This window comes from Mytilus galloprovincialis, chromosome 7, assembly GCF_965363235.1.
Source record: "Mytilus galloprovincialis chromosome 7, xbMytGall1.hap1.1, whole genome shotgun sequence".
NCBI lineage: Eukaryota > Metazoa > Mollusca > Bivalvia > Mytilida > Mytilidae > Mytilus > Mytilus galloprovincialis.
The window spans coordinates 64,512,752-64,531,787 of record NC_134844.1 but is presented as its reverse complement, the minus strand read 5'-3'; the positions used below and the strand labels follow the sequence as shown (position 1 = coordinate 64,531,787).

At 33.3% G+C, this 19,036-nt stretch overlaps 1 protein-coding gene and 1 long non-coding RNA gene across 2 annotated transcripts; both read right to left on the bottom strand.

Moving 5' to 3' along the window:
* Positions 1-1,440: 1,440 nt before the first annotated feature.
* LOC143083480 (uncharacterized) lies at positions 1,441-5,368 on the bottom strand. Its single transcript, XR_012980728.1, has 3 exons — positions 5,226-5,368; positions 4,275-4,353; positions 1,441-3,618 (listed from the first exon to the last, which is right to left on the bottom strand). It is a non-coding gene; the product is annotated as an uncharacterized LOC143083480 (long non-coding RNA).
* A 5,038-nt stretch (positions 5,369-10,406) lies between these two features.
* LOC143083478 (uncharacterized) lies at positions 10,407-16,902 on the bottom strand. The gene is made up of 2 exons (XM_076259739.1): positions 16,856-16,902; positions 10,407-13,092 (listed from the first exon to the last, which is right to left on the bottom strand). The coding sequence occupies exon 2, from the start codon at positions 13,080-13,082 to the stop codon at positions 11,385-11,387; it is 1,698 nt and encodes a 565-aa protein (XP_076115854.1). The 5' UTR covers positions 13,083-13,092; positions 16,856-16,902; the 3' UTR covers positions 10,407-11,384.
* Between the last annotated feature and the right edge of the window lie 2,134 nt (positions 16,903-19,036).

Here is a 19,036-nt window from a genome sequence, read left to right as displayed (position 1 = left end):
GATATATTCCTTGTTTTTGACTTTTGATTTGTTCACTTTTAGATTTTGTTTTAAAGGTTAATACATACAATGTAACCACCTCTTCCAATTCCGTAACGGTGCATAATGTTCCGAATTAACTAAACAGCATCATTTTACACTACGCGATCGCTTGAACTTAGTTTTCTCTCATAGATGGCCATTCTGTTTTATGTCTGTGTGTGTAAAAACTTTGAATATTTTAACTTATTGTCGCCTATTTAACATGTTGTTATACTATATAAAGTTTGAACCACTATTATTGGTATTCTTTTCCATAGAAGACAGTCAAAATCTATAAAGACTGTAATCGCATGGATAACCGGAAGAACACATTAAATAAGTGAAAAGAAGTTATTATTTAAAAGAATGTTTTCTAAAAATAGTACAAGACACAAAAATAAAATGTCAGAAATAGGAGGGTCAATTCGCAGGCACATGTGGGTACGTCTGGATAAACAGACGATGGAATAAAACGGTGTCTTCCTCGAATGCCAACATTCAAACCAAGTGTATTATTTTGTCACACATTTTATTAAAAAAAAAATTGAATACAGTTTAACCTCTCTTTTGAAGAAACTCCTTGTACGACCATCCACTCACATTTAATATGAACATTTTTGTTTGGCAGACAATTTGTAAAAATAAAACATTAAACATGAATGTTACCTTGACCAATATTTCTGTCCGTTAGTCATTTATTTCTAAACTGTAATTATGTGGTCATTGTTTACCTTAAGGAAAATATTAATGAATTAAGATTTTCAAGATTCTGTCTCAAAGTTTGCTATAGTTATCGGAAAAAAGCTTTTACGGATGATTAATTCATTATTTTGTTTTATATATTCTAGCTGAAAGTGTTGTATATCTATATTGAAGAAATGACATAAATTAAATGTGGTGAACATTATCTGATAGACAAATTAGCAAATCAGAAGAAGTGTTACATAAACAAACAAAATCAAAAATGAAATAAAAAAAGAAGATAAACCCGGGAAATGATAGAGAACTTTACTAACGTTGAATAAGAAATAATTATGGATAGATTCAGTTATCCTGGGTTGACTTGTAACCCCCTCTTTCAAAAAATGCGGGATCCGGTCCTGAGGTTAAATTTATAACTCAAGTTGAAGTATCATCTACTAGTGTATTTTTAAGGAGCCTTTGCAATACGTGTGATCTTATCCCGAAAAATGCTTCAAGAAAGCACATCATCATCGTAGTCATCGTCATTGTCATCACATTTTTCGTCATTTTCTTGTTGTCATCGTCATTATCGTCGTCGCGATGTCGACTTCATCATCGTCACTACGTCCGGTCGACTTCGACATCATCATCTCAAACATTTGTTCTATAGAGAAAATAGTTGGTTTTCATTCAAACCGATGGTAGATTTATTTTCTACAATGATAAGTATTTACCTTTATTTCAATTATTTATTTCGTGAATGATAGTCTCATAGATTTTAGGTATAAAACAATCCATATGAAATAATGAAATATTTTTCAGTCATTCCACTTTTGTGTAGTTTGTTTTTGGTCTTTTATCGGAGGTAATGGACGATTAGACGTTTCTCGAATGGTACCATCATCTTTTTCCTCAGCACTGTACATGATGTCGACATGATGAGGAGTGCGGGAGATTCTTCCAACCCTTTTGACTGGACTATTTGGTTTTGTCTTCGTACGATTCTTATGCACAATGTGGTCTTTTGACGGTTTATTTTCAATATGTGAAGTTTCGAGATCGATTCCGCGTTGTTTACAATAAGTTTTGACTGGTTTTATCATGACTTTTTGGGTATTAACCATGGGAGGCAGCTCCCGTGTTATTTTCAACAAAGATGAAACATAATTTTTATTACATTTGGCTTCCAGACCTGATTGTGGCCTTTTCGTTATTGCATGACCTTCAATCTTACAATGAATTTCTTCTGTGATTTTCTGACTGGGAGTCGACGATATTCTAGGTAGCGGAGCACCACGTGGAAAAAGCAGACGACAGTTACCCTCCGGTTTGATTTGCTCAGTAGGATTTTCAGAAATTACAATAGTAGCAGATTTCCGATCTTTAAGTTTTCCCCAATCGGTTATAAGACGAGTGTCCAATGTAGCTGAGGTCTCATGATTGGTTGAGTTTTCAACAAGGCAATGATCGTCAGACATCTTGTGGTCAGCATTTTTCAATTGTATTGAATTGTCAATTTCATGCGTTGAGAGACTCAGAAATTCCGGCTTGGTTTGTGTTTGACTTGCAAAAGAAGTGTCAATTTCAACAGACGTCGATCGACAAGGAATTTCTATGAGGTTCTGGGTTGGTCGTTTAATAAAACTGCTAGTGTTGTCAGTGTATGAGGTCAGCGAACAGGGATTTTCCAATATGGTTGATTCGGCTTGAGGTATATGGATTATTGGTTTGTTTTGTTGCTTTGGTAGGGAATCAATATCAACTGCAACAACTGCTGTATTGCAAGAACTGTCTAACTTGGATGAATCATTCTGCGTAAAACTATTGTTCCTGGCAATGGGTTCTGATTTAGCAGGACATTTTGGCTCAGTTTTGCCGACGAATGTTGTAAATGGTCTGTTTTCTATAATAGAAACAGGACCAAAAGGATATTCTGGCTGAATTTGTTTACTACGCGTACAGTAATCACCGTTGTATTTTTCTTCTGAAACTTTCTGTTTACCATTAGTGTCGTCTTGAGCAGACAAAGAGCGACTAAAGCTTTTCGTCATTGAAGTTTCGTTCTGCAAACCAGGGTCGGAATTCTCCGCGGATTCGGCACAACTTTCGTACGGAGTTAATTTCCTGTTTACAAAATAATCGATTATTGTATTAGGTGGATGCCTGTTAACTTCAAGACTTTTGGAAGCTGGTGACTTTTCCGAACGTTCAATATTAGTCATATCGCAATCAGGTTTACTTATTAATCCGGATTTGGAAACGGTGTAAGTCTTTCTGAGAATATTTGTTGAAAGTCTGCGACTGCGTGTAAGCAATGACAGTGATGAACGAGGTCTTATAATTTCTTGAATTTCGTTTATTCGGCTCAATAGTGGGACTCCTAACATATGCTTAAAAGCAAAAATGCGATCATAAATAACGATTTTGATGGTCTTCGCACGGTGTTTCTTATACGTCGCCATTAATGCTGGTGTCAACTGTTCCGTTTCAATTCCCAACTTTCGGAAATATTTCCGAAAGTATTTCCGCTTCATTTCGGAAAAGACGGTTTTTTCGAAAGAGTCTCCAAAGCGTCTTCGAATGTCGGTAGTCAAGTCGAACTTTTCATTTTTTCGTGTTTTTCTAAAGCGTTTTCGTAGGCAGCAGTACAGTTTGTTAAGACATTTTTGTCTACTGAGTGGAATAAACACGTTACAGTCCCTCTGTATACAATTTGGGAATTTCTTGGCAAGGGTTTCAACGTCACTTTTATAATTTTGAAGCTGCTTTATTTTAGCTCGATAGCGAGGATAAACTTTGCTGTCTTTTTTTGTTAACTCGACGAGCCTGTTTTCTCCCTGGCGAATAAGTTCTATTTCCTTGTTAATGTCTTGAACATTTTCCTCACATAGCTTTTTCCAATGCAAGAGAAGTCTGGAATGAATTGAAATTCAAGAAAAATAAACGTACTAATCTGAAGACCAATGGTTAATTTCATTGTTCATACCCCAAAATGAAAATGACGCCAAGTCATTGGTTTATTTTCCAATGATTATGACATTTTTAACCAATATGGAAAATGTAATGCAATGGTATATGATAAGAAGAGAAAATTGCTGATATGATTTTCAACCATTCATAGAAATAGATCTCGGAATTTGCTTTCAGACAACCAAAAGATAAAATCGGGGCCTCCGTTCTTATTTTCTTGTTAGTTTTTTAACAAAGTATTTCGAGTATATTATTTCAAAAGACCTCAATTTCAGTAAATGATGCCATATATATGCCAATATGGAGCAAGATATACTTACCCTTCCGGAGCAACAGTTATCACCTTATTATTTTCGACTTATGATTTTGCAACTTCCAAGCAAGGACCGAAGCTCATAAACTCGGCAATGTGTTAAACGCAGGACTTCGGGAATGTCCGGAGAGCCGACAACCTTGCTTCGGAAGTTGATGATTTTGAAAGCCACTTTGTTATCTTTCGCCTCTTTTCGGTAATTTTTTAAACCACGTGATTACGGTGCTTTGCTTTGATATTCAAGATGGTGGATTACTCCCTACCTTCTTTACATAAAGTAACTTACTGATACTCAATTTCATCTTGCACTCTAAAGTATGGTATGTTTGTCTCGCATGTCTCGTCATGGCTGGTTGGTTCTTCCGCTGAAATGCAATACGTAGGTATAATTATGTTCGAAGTACACCACTTTGATATAAACTATTTGTCATCAATGGATACAACAAATTATAGTAATAACGTCATTATTAAGATCGGCAAGACAACTGTTAGGTCAAATAATCCCCCCCCCCCCTTTTCAGCCCCCCCCCCCCCAAAAAAAAAATAATAAAAAAATAAAAATAAGAATACTCGGACATAAATTAAATGAGCTCTAAATCTCAGACTTTGATAGATGTTTGCGGGAAATATTATTTGCAATGTACTGATTGTAGTTGTCACAGTATATAAAATAATAAACACCGAGACCATGCAGTGCTGGTCTTTTTCTTATTGCAACTCACTGAGATACATGTATGTGATTAATTCTTGATTTGTGTATTTTAAGTTATTTTTCTCATCTTTCTTCTATTCTTGACCATTACTCTCTATCTTATATATGGTAACATGCCATTATTATATTTATTTTGCCTATTTTTCTGTAGTATTGGTCAATTCTTCTTTATTTGTTTTTAACCCTGTCCATATTCTCATACATGTATGTGACAGATCAGACCATTGTTAGGTCGTTTTTTAATTTACTTTGTCGTGATGACAGGGTAATTTCACATGTAAATAATCTTCTCTTGTAAAATTATAATCACTAAATTTTAATGTAATTTTCATTTGTACTTTGTAAGTGGCTCTTTAAAAAAAAAAATAATAAAGAAAAAAAAAGAAAAACAAAACAAAAAAAAACAGAATCTAAAAGTAAGGGCTAAAATATGAACCCATAGTTCCGGGACCAGGTAAAGAATGCCAAATTTCGTACTTAATTCCTTCAAATAAGTTAGTTCTCAAATTGGCCAAATGCACTTACCGCCGTATTCAGAGTCTTGTTGCACACGTTTGTGTGAATAATCTTGAGACATATTTATTTAGGCTGGCACCGTTGTTTATTATGTGAAAATACGCGAAATAACGTGATGTACGGCATGCGGATATTTGCGCGCTTTTCGTCTGCCTGTTACATAAGACTGGTACCCGGCTGTTTTTGACAAGTTTTACAGTATTATTGTTCATATTTGTATATTCCTACGGCATACTGAATATTTTACGGATGGAGTCCACTTCCCAACAATTTAACTATGCGGACTGTTTTCCCTGATATTTTTTTTAACGATGTTTGCATTTTACTATATCTATAATGTAGAAAAAATAAGACGTATCAAGCTATAGTTAAAAATAAGACGTTTCAAGCTAGCTAGCAAATTAGCTAGGGAACAATGTTAAGACGATCAAGCTAGAAAATAATAAGAAAATAGCGCCAATTAATTTAATCATGCCTAAAAATCGAAGAACTGAGGTAACATTAAACGTTTAAAATCTGATGACAATCATTCCCAGTAGAAAGACGAAATACAATAAATTTTCACAGATACAAATTTATTGTTTATTTATTTATTGAAGCCAACAAGATACTTTTTGAAAGTCTGGTATGTCTTATCGGATTGTCAAGAGTCCTTTTCGTTAATCCACACACTTTTTATTATTCTTTTATTTGAATCTTTCTGCATTTTTTTTTTTATAATAATGAAATAAGTAACAAAAATAGATCACACCTAACTTGTGTAACGACAAAATAAAATACAAATGTTTGCATGGTTTAAAAAAAATAGATTTTGGAAAGTCAAGCAGAATATTCAAGTTAGATTTGTTAATTTGAGGTAAAAGCTTTTACCTGCTACAATTTAAAAGTCCGCATTTTTAATTTGTTTGTTATACTTTACCATTTTTGCGATGAATGGGGATACAAAAACCTGACAAACAGTATGGTATTGATATAGTAAAGGAGTAAACAGAAAAAAGACCCATTGTTGGCATTCGGCTGTTGTCTGCTCTTTGGTCGGGTTGTTGTCTCTTTGGCACAATCCTCATTTCCATTCTCAATTTTATTGCATTACAATAACAAATAGTATTTTAGTTTTACAGTGGAACGATAAGCGAGAAACGGGTTGTACGTCTAAGGAATCGCGTTTTAATTTAAATCGCAATATAGGCTATATTATATACATGTGAGGCTCTCAAAAAGATAATCACAAAAGGATTGATATTGATTTGATAATGGTAATTCATCAAGGCGCATGATATGCAGGTGGAAGAAAGGTCCGCTAATGTAGGCCCTGAGGTAACCGATGCCCTTAGGTAACCGGGGAAAGTGGTATTGATATGCGCTTACCCTTCCGGAGCACATGAGATCAACCACATCTTTTTGGTTGGGATCGTATTGTCACACTAGTCGCAAGTGAAAGGCACTGGCCTACGGCTTGCTGGACCTAAAGATAAAGGAAGCTATATTCTCGGAAGGCCTACAACATAGGTCCAAAGTTGGGTATGTGTCTTATAGCGACTAAGATGATTGTATCGACTTATAAATTTACCCGTGTTCGCACCGTACCGTTAGTTGCTTTTTAATTGACATACATATATAACGTGATGGTACCCAAATTGCACTTATTTTGACAGTTTTTTCACCTACATTTATTTATGACCCAAACAAAACTTTCCATGATTTTGTAATGAAGAGGACCCAAATTGCATTCATGCTTAAATTCACAACCTTAAAAATCGAATCACAGATCATGTTGTTTTTTTTCTTCAAATATTTCGATCAATTTGACATTAGTCCATGCTAACTATTCATTTTTTTAAAAAATGGGTGCTCGTTACATATTTTTTTTTTTTTTTAAAAGATGACGTTTTGTGGATATCGCATGGCGACGTTTCCGTAGATTTTACTTTACCCAGTGAATACACCATCTGTTGAAAGTTTTGTGAATATTTAGATATATTTACTTACTTGAAAGACGAGCATAATGTCAAATTATAATAAAAAAAAAAAAAACGAATTGTTTAGTATCTAAGATAACTTGTAAGATTTTCGCTGCTATGTTTGCTAAATAGGTGCAATTTGGGTATTGTGACGTTAGAAAGGTAATATACTGTCATATCATTATTTATTGTTTCACGAACCTAAAAGTTTGACTCGGGTATAAATTCAAATTCAAATTATTTTTTTTATAAACCTAATCACAGTGGCAAAACACAGGTATATAAATCAAAGCAAATACAGATAAATAATATGATAACTTAAATGCATTCTTACACGACTTATTGGTTGATAACATCACTATCATAAACATAATGTCTAATATAAAGAGGGATAACTCTAATCTTTCTTACATATATATACTTTTTGCAATGAAAGATTTAATGGCAAGAAATGCATTTTATTCAAATGTAACAAGTGTGGACACAGATCAGTGTGGATAGTAATTGTTAAATTTTTGTTAGTATGCTTGACAGTGTTTTCTCTACAGAAATTATGTATTGGTTGTGCCCCCACCAGATATTTTATGAGCATTTTCTAAGTTTTTTTCTCAGAGGGTTCTATGTTCAACTGTGTTCCACGGTGACGACCATCTTGCATTTTCTGATAAGAAGAAAAAGCTCCAAATTGGCAAATGCAAGGTTCGACATTCGTTTTTTTAAGGGCAAGTGACTATCATATCAATCTTATCTGAAAGAGACAACAATTTGCCGAAATTTTGTACTTACTTAAGATATTTCTATAATAGCATTAACAGACATAAAACAATGTAGAAATAGCTTTCTCTAATTTTTGTGCTATTTTCACATTTCCTGACCGGTGTGAGAAAAATATTTCTCCTCACTAGTGAAAAATCTGTTCTCGGCAAATGATTAGTCGAAATTTGATTATGACGTCAAAATGTTTTGTTTTCTTCTCAATTTTCCTATTGTGACGTCATGAAAAAAGGCGACCTTGCCTGATGACGTCGCATATAAAGAGCACAATTTTCTGAAAATCTTTGAAAAAGAACGATAAAAAGCATTAGAGAAACAGATTCCGACACTATAACTCGTGTATTACGATATTTCTCCACTCTCGACAGTTAAATTTTATTATTTAAAGGGCTCGGCAAGCCTCGCGCTTTAAATAATAAAATTTAACTGTCTCGAGTGGAGAAATACCGTAATACACTTGTTGCAGTGTAAGAATCTATATTTCTGTTTTTATGCTGAAAAAACTTTCCGAGAGTCAGTTGCCGTGCCATCCTATAAAAACAGCTCAGGATTGCTATTTAGGAACATTAATGTTCTCTATCAAACAAAAACACTTGGAATTAAACAATTTTCTAAGACCCATATGATTTATCTGGGATAGATACTGATGCGACTTTGGTATATGCTTACCCACAGAAACCTTTTCCTTAAATAAAGTAGTGCTGAACTTTAAGAAAGCTCAAACATAATTATCAGGTTAACATTTATGTTTATAAATATATATATTTTCTTATTTTCATATATTTCACATTTGTTCTAGGTTTACCATAAATCATCAATATCAACATACGGCTATCTCCAATTTATAAATTGTGTATCTGATAGTTTTCCTTAAATATTCTGGACCAATCAGAATGGTTCATCATACAATGCGTCAACAACTGATTCTTACTTTAATGAGTTTAATTTTGACGTCTATATTTAGAAAGGAAAATATCAAAAATATATTAGATTTGTCAATTCTATCAGTGATTATTGATATGACGATTTATTTGTTCAAAAAATAATTAATGAAAAATAGATTCTGTATTTTTCAACTAAAGATTTTATTAGTCCAGGGAAATTTGAGCAGCTGTGAATGGCTTACCATGATAGTGTATGTATTAAATATTTATTTATAATGTTAAAGATTTTGAGAAGCTACAATTTTTTTGTTACATGGTTACAAGACCAAACAAAATGCAAAGCTGAAGCGCATTGAGGACCTAAAAATAGGAAAGGCTTTGCCAAATACACTCAAGGAAAGCTACTATTCCACCTTAGTAAAGATATTGAAAAGCTACAACTTTTTTGGTTATATAGTTACAAGACCAAATAAAGTGCAAAGCTGAGACGCATTGAGGACCTAAAAATAGGAAAGGCTTTGCCAAATACACCAAAGGAAAGCTACTATTCCACTCTAGTAAAAACATTTGTTTTCGGATAGGCACTAGAACTTAAAATTAGTAGAGGAACACTTTAGGTGCACGATCTAGATTTTCAGCCGTGCATTAGCTAACAAATATCGGTTCATATTGTTTCCTTGTAATTTGGATAAGGTCATATTGGTCAGCATGAAAAACAGTAGATATATGGTCACCAATGTGTATGAAAGCCTCGAGACATGATAAAAATTGTATATACTTGTAAAACTAGGATTATTCCACCGGGTATTCAATATCGGAATAATGCTTAATTTTGCCTTCTCTAACATTGCTATATGCTGCATCATAAAAGATTTATTGCATAACTTATAAACTATTACCCTTAATTTATTTGATGGTCCAAAGTCCGATAACTCTGGAATGACAGGTCAGAAATTTTCAAAATCGATTGGTATCATATATGTACTTTCACATCTGTGAAATTTCTCTGTTAAGGAATACATCCATACTTAATTATGGCACAACATGTAACAAATAATGATTAAGTACACAAAAAACGAAGATAAATAAAAAATACATCAAATATGTAAAGTTTGCTTTGACCCGTTCAGTTCCACAAATACCAATAGTCATCCAGATAAGGCACTAAACGTAATGGAACGGAACAACATAACGCATAGTCAGCTATAAAAGCCCCCAAAATGACAAGTGTAAAACAGTTCAAACGGGAAAACTAACGGCCTAATTTATGTACAAAATAATGAACGAAAAACAAATATATTACACACTGAGCAACAAAAGACAACCACTGAATTACATGCTCCTGACTTGGGACAGGCACATACAGAATGTGGCGGGGTTAAACTCATTTGAAGGCGCCAACCCTTCCCTAACCTGGGACAGTGGTGTAACAGTACAACATAAGAACAAACTATGAAAATAAGTTGAAAAAGGCTTAACTTATCAGATGGATACACATAGAAATACAAAAAACACAGAGTGGACCTGGACGGTTACTTAGACATCAACAACAGAAAAACAATAAGTACATATCTCAGAGTACTTGCATTTATTGACAGCTAATTTAAAGCCAAAAACAACTAATGAAAAAAATTATGCACATTCACTGAACTAGTACACTTTTTGTTTGGGGAACAGCTGAAGCCCGACCCTGGGTGTGGGATTTTTTCGCCGTGTTTAAGACCCATTGGTGGCATTCTGCTGTTTTTCTGTCCTTTGGTCGGGTTGTTGCCTCTTGGCACTTTCCATTATAAATTTTATCTAAGACAAAAATATCAATCAGTACGCATGCAACCTCCAATGGTTTAAGTGTGAAGACGTCATAAACAGTCTGAGAAAAACATGACCTTGTGCAATGACAAGATAAAGGTATCGGCAGATTGTAGAGCCATGGTGTGCATATATATACAAATAATATTTAAAGTTTGATCTCAATTTACTGATAACAAAATCAGTATAAATACAAATAAAAACAATATTGAAATACTACAGTGTTGAATTAATAACATTTTAGAATGAGATTATCAAAGGATCAATAAGTTTACCCGGATCGTTTCCAAGTTTCCGGGCTCGATATACAACATCTCCGTACAAATGAGCGGGTGCTATCCCGTTTGAATTAAGTTTTCATCAAGAACAACCAAACTTCAAAACTAATCTTTATATCTATGGAAGAATTTAGTAAAGGTTTAAAGTAATTTGTGGTAACGAAATCCCTGACTTAAACATTTACCAGTAATTCATAGATTACATTCATTGAAATATGAAGTCTGCTCGGAGTCAGAATTATGTGTACTTGAAGGGTGACATGTCTCCATAAGGTCGGTTACCTTGTGATCGGTCACATTAAAAATCCGGCTCATCGTGTCTATGTAGTACAAAGCTCAATAAATACAATAATTGAATGCATAATATTGTTTTTCAAACAATCACTTAATATTTTATAGCTGACAAAATAAACGAAACATGTTTCGGAAACCCATTAATTCAAAATATTGCAAAGAAAGACCTCAAATAAAATCAAACAAATGAGCCTTGTCATTGTAGCCTGCAACTAGCAACTGGTTCCTTGGTTCACTATAATGAAGCGAGGAAGGTCTATTTAGACCATCTGCTGCTGTCAATATTTCACTATGTAGTTGTCCGTCAGGGGAGATAACTACAACATTGTTTGACAATATCCCTACCACGTACACATTACCATCACTATCTACATCTATACCCCGAGGACTCTTCAGAACGCTTTCATTTTGGAATGTCCATTGTATTTCACCTTTTAGATTACAGCACGTTACAACGTTTGTGACGTTGTTAGTATAATATATATTGTCCCTTAATGTTGCAATGTAACTTTCACTTGGCATTGCATCTTTAACTATGTCATGTATGTCACGCGTTGACTCGTCGTACATATTGATCATGCATATACCTTTGTCGTAACCGGAATAAATCAATCGATTATCTTTCAGTGCTATTCCATAATTATGCGAATCCAGTGTAATTATCTTCCTGATTTTTTTTCTCGCCAAGTCTATAATGGTAATACAATTTTTCTCTGAACCTCCAGATGTAACAGCCAATGTATTATCCTGACTGATGTACACTATATCAAAAGGTTCACACGGCATCTTCACCTTAAAGCCTTTTAATCCTTTATTGTTGAATACCTTTACTGTCGATTCAATGAAGAAAGTAAACACCGTTCTATCATCAGGTAGTATGCAACAGCTGAAGACATTTTCTTTAGTGTTAATGATCTTGTGTATCGTTAGCTTTATATTTCTAATGGATCTTGATTGAACGGTTAATTGTGGTACCATCACTTGGGCTTGTTTGGCCTTTTTTTTGGTCAGAACTATATCGCAATGTTTAGCTTCAATATTCACCTCTCCGAAACTTTCGATATCGGACATGATATTCTGGATAGAGGGGTTGATCTCATATGAAAAACAATGTCCCTCCTCGCCTTCTATAATCGAGTGCAGAAATATACCTTTGCTATAGACGCCTTCTTTTATTTGCTTCATGGAAAGAAACACTTGAAGGTCTGTTGCTTGTTGCTTGATGTTCATAATATTTCTTTGGTATTCTTTTATTTCTTTTTCTTTGTGTTCTAATTTTGACAATAACTGACAAATTTTCAAGTTTTCTTTTTCTTCGATCGAATAGAGTTGTTTCAATAAATCTTCTTGTAGTTTATCGAGATGACTGTTGATCTTTATTCTAATATTCTTTATTTCATTTTCAATTTCCTTTCTCTTTTCATATAAAGTCGACAGATTGTCCTGTTGGTGCTGGCGAATTTTCTGTATATTTTCTGCTGCTTCAACTAATGTGTCCTCTATCTCGAGTAGGGCATTGGAGGTTTTGACATTATGAATGACGTCATCTAAATTGACGATATCCTGGCAATCTTTATGGTCCTCAACAATACACTTGCTGCAGCAGGGACTTTCATGCATCTGGCAATAAATTTGATACTTTTCATTGTGTTTGCTACAGTACTGAGTAACTTTCAGAAGATTAGTTGGTAATTTCTGGTAACCGGTAATCGGTATCACACTGTGCCTCCTAGATGCCTTAGATAAACTATGATGTTCCTGGCATTCTGTACATAGTCCCTCGTCACATTCTGTACACCAGACAATGGATGGATTTGTGATGTGACGGAGTTCACATACACCACAGTTTTGAAATGACGTCGCCATTAAACACAAGCTTAAAATTAATATAAAAAAAGATCAGTCATAACAATAGTTTTATGTAAAAGTTTAAAACAACAGCACCCTATCAACCACCAACATCAACCTGCATGGCTTAATTTATTTTGCCCGTCGGAGGTCGTTGGTTATAACCGGGAACTCCGGTCTCCTTTACAAATAAAAACTGACCGCTATAAGTTAGCCGAGTGGTGAAAGTGGCGTTTAACACCAATAATCAATCAATCAACAGTACATATTCCCAAATGGAAACCGTTCCAATAGTCAAATAATCGCAATTGTAAAATAGGGTAATTGAAATTTATATCAAATCAAGAAATTCAGTTTCGATTTGCTTTAAACATAAAGTACATTATCTTTAGGTTTTACAAACATCAATTGTTCGTTTGAAACGTGCAGCTATTTATCATATTGAGTTAGAGGATACATTCTAATTAATCATGACTGTTGACTAAAACAACTCAGTCATTTCCATTGATCATATAAAAATTAAAAGCACAAAAATACTGAACTCCGAGGAAAATTCAAAAAGGAAAGTCCAAAATCAAAAGGCAAAATCAAAAGTCCAAACACATCAAACGAATGGATAACAACTGTCATATTCCTGACTTGGTACAGGCATTTTCTAATGTAGAAAATGGTGGATTGAACCTGGTTTTATAGCTAGCTAAACCTCTCACTTATATGACAGTCGCATCAAATTCCATTACATTGTCAACGATGTGTGATCAAAACAAACATACTCAAAGAGTGAAAATGTCAAAAATAGGGGTACAGCAGTCAACATTATGTTATCATCGTAATCACTATAAAAACAACAAATGTAACGAAGAAGCACAAAAAGGCATACATGAAATTTAACATCCTCATTTTGCCTATCTTATACGATTTTCTTTATCTATTTAAAGTCTACCAATAAAGGATGGAAGGTTTTCATTACTGGTGTAAAATTGCGCGTTTGAAATTCGCACAGGAAGACATAAAATAATTTTGTCGTTCAAAGTATGACGGCATACATAAATGCAGAGCCAACTTATTCGGTATTCAAGACCTTTCAGCTCCTATTCAGACTTTGTAAAACGTCACCAGTGTCTGAACAGAAAGTTAATGAACCAGGGGTATGTCAAAGAACGTCTCATCCTTTTTCTAAAAAAGTTCATCGGAAGCTACCAAGAACTTGTTGATAAATATTCCATATCAACTTCACAAATAATACAAGATGGTCTTGAAGTATAGATTTTGCGTACTGACGTTGGTTATCTTCTTAATTACGTGTTATAGTATTCTTTTATTTGTCTTTATTAATATTACTTTTACTGTTAAGTCAGTTTTTTGAGATATTCATTTGATGTGAGTCTGTGCTTATGTAAAACTTCATACTTTGAACGACAAAATTATTTCATTTATTAATATAACTTTTACTTACGGATCTTGTCATACTTTGAATGACAAAACTATTTTATTCATTAATACTACTTTTTCTGTTAAGTCTGTTTTTTTATGATATACATTTGACATGACTCTGTACTTATGTATCCCGTCATACTTTGAACCGCACAATTATTTTATTTATTATTATTACTTTTACTGTTAAGTCTGTTTTTTTTGTTATATCTACTTTACGTGACAATGTATATTCCATATGCAGGTGAAGTTGGTATATTACTACTAAGGTGGGGAAAATTGATAATTTCAAAATTAAAATCGTCTCGTTTTTCATAAATTCTGGTACTGAGATGACTGTGTATGTCAAATTCGAGGTAAAAGTCTAAAAATGAGGCGGAGGAAGCCGTGTCTGTTGTCTCTTTAATTTCTAGTTCTGGTGGGTATATTAATGGAACCCAATCAGAAAAGTTCGGATTGTTAATGGAAAGAACATCATCAATATATCTGAAAGTGAAATTAAATAACCAGGCTTCTTTGATCTTCTTGTTTTTGACAAGTGTCTGAAGGAACTCTGATTCATATGAAAATAAGAAGAGGTCGACAAGGAGAGGCGCATAGTTCGTTTCCATAGGAATGCCGACAATTTGTTGAAAAAGTCTACCTCCAAATTCAACAAATATGTTGTCAATAAGAAACTCCAGCATACTGATCACTTGTTCCTCTGTGTAGTATATTTTACCCTTTTGTTCCTTATTAACAAAATATGCCTTATGGTATCCCAAAGTGATAAATTTATAGCGTATGCTACCATTTTTATGATGAAAAGCATTGTGGATTATTTCTTTTAGACGGTTTTTCAATTTCACATGGGGAATGGTTGTATACAAGTTTAAAAAATCAAAAGTTTTGATAGAACTAATTTCAGAAAAAGACCGAGATTTAAAATTATCCAGAAGTTCTTTAGAGTTTTTAAGAATCCACATATGGTTAATACCACTACGCGAGTAAACAGTTTCACAGTATATCTGAAGACCCTCTTTAACTGCGGACAGAATTTTAGTCAATCTAATGGACAATTCTTTAGTAGAACATGCAGATGAGCCGGCAATGTACCGTTGTTTGTACGGAATTTTGTGAAGTTTAGGTATCCAATACAAACAAGGTAAGTCCTCCGATTTGTTGTTCAATGCAATGTTCATAGAAGCTATGAAGGACTTATGATTCGCCGAAATCTCATCCTTGTCAAATGATATGCTTTTGTATGTGGGATTACCTGAGTGCTCATTTATTCCTAATCGTAGTAATACGATTTACATATAAAGACAATATTATTTGAAGCTTTGTCCGCAGGAAGAACAACATACTTATCTTGAAGAGATGATAGACATTTTACAGCCTCTCTGCCACTGAAAATGGACCCAGGTCGATCATTTACACAGTATTTCAACTTATGAATGCGACGTTTTATCAGAGACCTGATTGTTTTGACCCATTGTGACAAAGTGTCCAGTTGAACTTCTTCTCGTTTAGCCCATGACCTGGCGTAGTCCTCAATGGAATCTATAATTATTTTGAAGTTATGGTTCCAATTGATGTGTTGGGGTTCTCTAAACTTGGGACCACGAGAAATCACCTTTCGGGGATTTTCATGTTGAATTATGTTTAGATGATCATTCCCAGTAATAACATGACCAGAGGGGCTGTACTTGTAAGGCGAGTGGGAACAGTCACATGTCAGAGGTTCCCTCTAATTAAAATTATAAATTGTAGTGTTAGTTGGATTATGTTGATATATTTCTTGTAAATTGTTTAGACAAAACATTTAATTATCAAATTATTACACACCAAACGGAATCGCATGAAACAGTACAATTTTATACATGAAATACTTATTTCTTATTTTCTTATTCCTTATTTTCTTTTAACAAAAAGGAAAAAAAAGGAAAAAAATCGGTTGAACTAATATGTTAAATGGTTATACCTACGCCATTTCAACTTTTTTTTTATTTTTCGGGGGGGGGGGGGGGGTCTGTGAGCCAATTTACTTGTTTATTGATAGCAGAGTTATATACACCAAATACAGTATCGTTTCTTGACATGAACATGTACATATATATAATATATATATTTAGCTTCTAGAATTGGTATAGTACTAATCAAATCTAAGACATTATAAATACAGATAATATTTTGTCCTATAACAGGTACATAACATAAAGGAAGATAAATAAATATTGAGTCCCAGCCCAGAACGAACCATAAAATTATAAACTTTTACAAATTTCACGAATTTAGATCATACGTATATTTGAAAGAATAGAAAACGTAACTAAAGAATTAATATAGGAAGTATCGATTGAATCTTTAAAAATTACCTTGCAATATTCAATATTCATTCCCGACCACCTGATTTATCAAGAAGGTTATCAATAAAGTGACTGATTTGAAATTGATAAATGCTGGAATGTTCAAATTTAATCTACATGTTAGATAGGGGTGTATTAAAAATAAACGTAATCATTCTGCATATTTTTAAATTTCTTCGACTTTGCTTTTTCATACATGTTTTCGTCTATTTCATTATTTCTGGATACAACAAACAAAACGTTTTCCGGTGAAAACCACGTGCTAGGTTTGCCTTGTATCTCAAAATCTTAACCAGTCAAATAACCAGGTGAAAATGATTAGCGAGATAAGATACATTGACATTGAAAGTTTCAAAGAAATATGGCAACTCATTTGGTGGTTATTGCCTCTGAATATTTCAATTCTAAGCAAATTTCGCAGTTGTTATTGTTTGCTATCATCTTCAAAACTAGTAGACAGAAAGAAAATTCAAGTATAAAAATTATCATCTAGACAAGATCTAGAAACAAGTCCGGTCTAATTAATAAGTGACAAGAAGAAAACTTAGCTTACAAGACAAATTTAAGGTCAAGAAAGTTTATATACTATTTAAACGAAAAAGGAAGAGCCAAAGTCTATAAATCACAGTTGATTATTTGCTGTATAAAGTTTCAAGTCAATAACTGGAATAGTCAGGCGACTGCTTATAGGAGTTTTAATCATGAAAACTAGAAAAGATTCTAACGTTTTTTTAACAGGTTACTGTGATCATTCTTTGATAGGATATAGTGAGGTACTGTATTATTTTACGTGAGCTTTTGGTATCTATTACATGTTGTTTTATACGGCCGTTATCATCGATTTATGTCCTTTTCTCATGACTGTACTGAATTTATGTTTACATGAACGTATTGTTTATTCCATTGGGCTACATTTAAAGGTTGAGATATATATGAATAACCTCGCCTGTTTCAAGTCACGAATCACGTTAGTGGCTGTTGTTTGTCATACAGGAATGTCTGGATAGGTTGTTGTTTATTTGTTTATTCTTTATTTTTAGAATTTTTTCTCATGGTTTTAGCTTATTCTTTATATTTTTAACACCCCATTATTCTCTAATCTTTTTAACGCAAAAATAAAGACGAACTTCGTCATGTAGTCTTGTGTATTTTTGTAAGGAAATATTTATGAAAATGTTGGGCATGCATTCCATTGAAATACATCGTCAAGTTTTAATATCAATTCCTTGCGCACATACTTTGGAATGTGTATGTCAACGATTAAATAACGTTTTTTTTCGACATATTCAAAAATGCTATGTTTCTTAAATGTGATATAATAAGGTACGACATTTTGGATCATCAATGCTTTCAACTTCATACTTGATTTGGTCGTTTAACTGTTTTGATTTGAGCATCACTGATGAGTCTTATGTAAACGATCATATTTCCCATACCATGAAATGTATAAGATAACAATAAACAATGTACATACAATGTTTATCTTAGACATTTCGCAATTATAATATATTTTTTTGGTTTTACCTTTTTCGATTTTGACCTTTTTTAATTTAAAAATTTATGTCCGCTAAAAATTGTTTATTGAAACTTCGGACATGAATAAATCGAAATAAAAAAATAGCATATCCACGTTCCCAGCCGCCTGATATATTTTATGTTCAAGGGATATAATAAAAAAAATGCATACATCGCAGATCTAGTTAAGCATAACCCCAGTAGAATTATAAAGTTTCGCAAAAAGGAAGAATGTTTCTGACAGATTAAAAAATCACTTTAACCTTACAACTCATCACTGCAAATTTTTGTATTCTTGTTTTTAATTTTTGCTCATGTGCTTTGTCTTTATGCCTTTTTGTGTTTTTTTGTTACATATTTTATAGTGATTAAGATTATAACACAATGTTGTACCCCTATTTTGAAATTTTTACAGATTATGTCTGTTTGTTTTGTTCACATATCGTTGTCAATATAATGGAATTTTAAGCGACTGTCATACAAGTGAGAGGTTAGCTAGATATGAAACCAGGTTTAATCCACCATTTTCTACATAAGAAAATGCCTGTACCAAGTCAGGAATATGACAGTTGTCATCAATTAGTTTGATGTGTTTGAGCTTTTGATTTTACCATTTGATTAGGAACTTTCCCTTTTGAATTTTCCTGGGAGTTTGTTATTTTTGTTATTTTACTT

Bases quoted from the DNA above. Each gene is read 5' to 3' on its own strand.
- LOC143083478 (XM_076259739.1), bottom strand. From the start codon at position 13,082: ATGGCGACGTCATTTCAAAACTGTGGTGTATGTGAACTCCGTCACATC.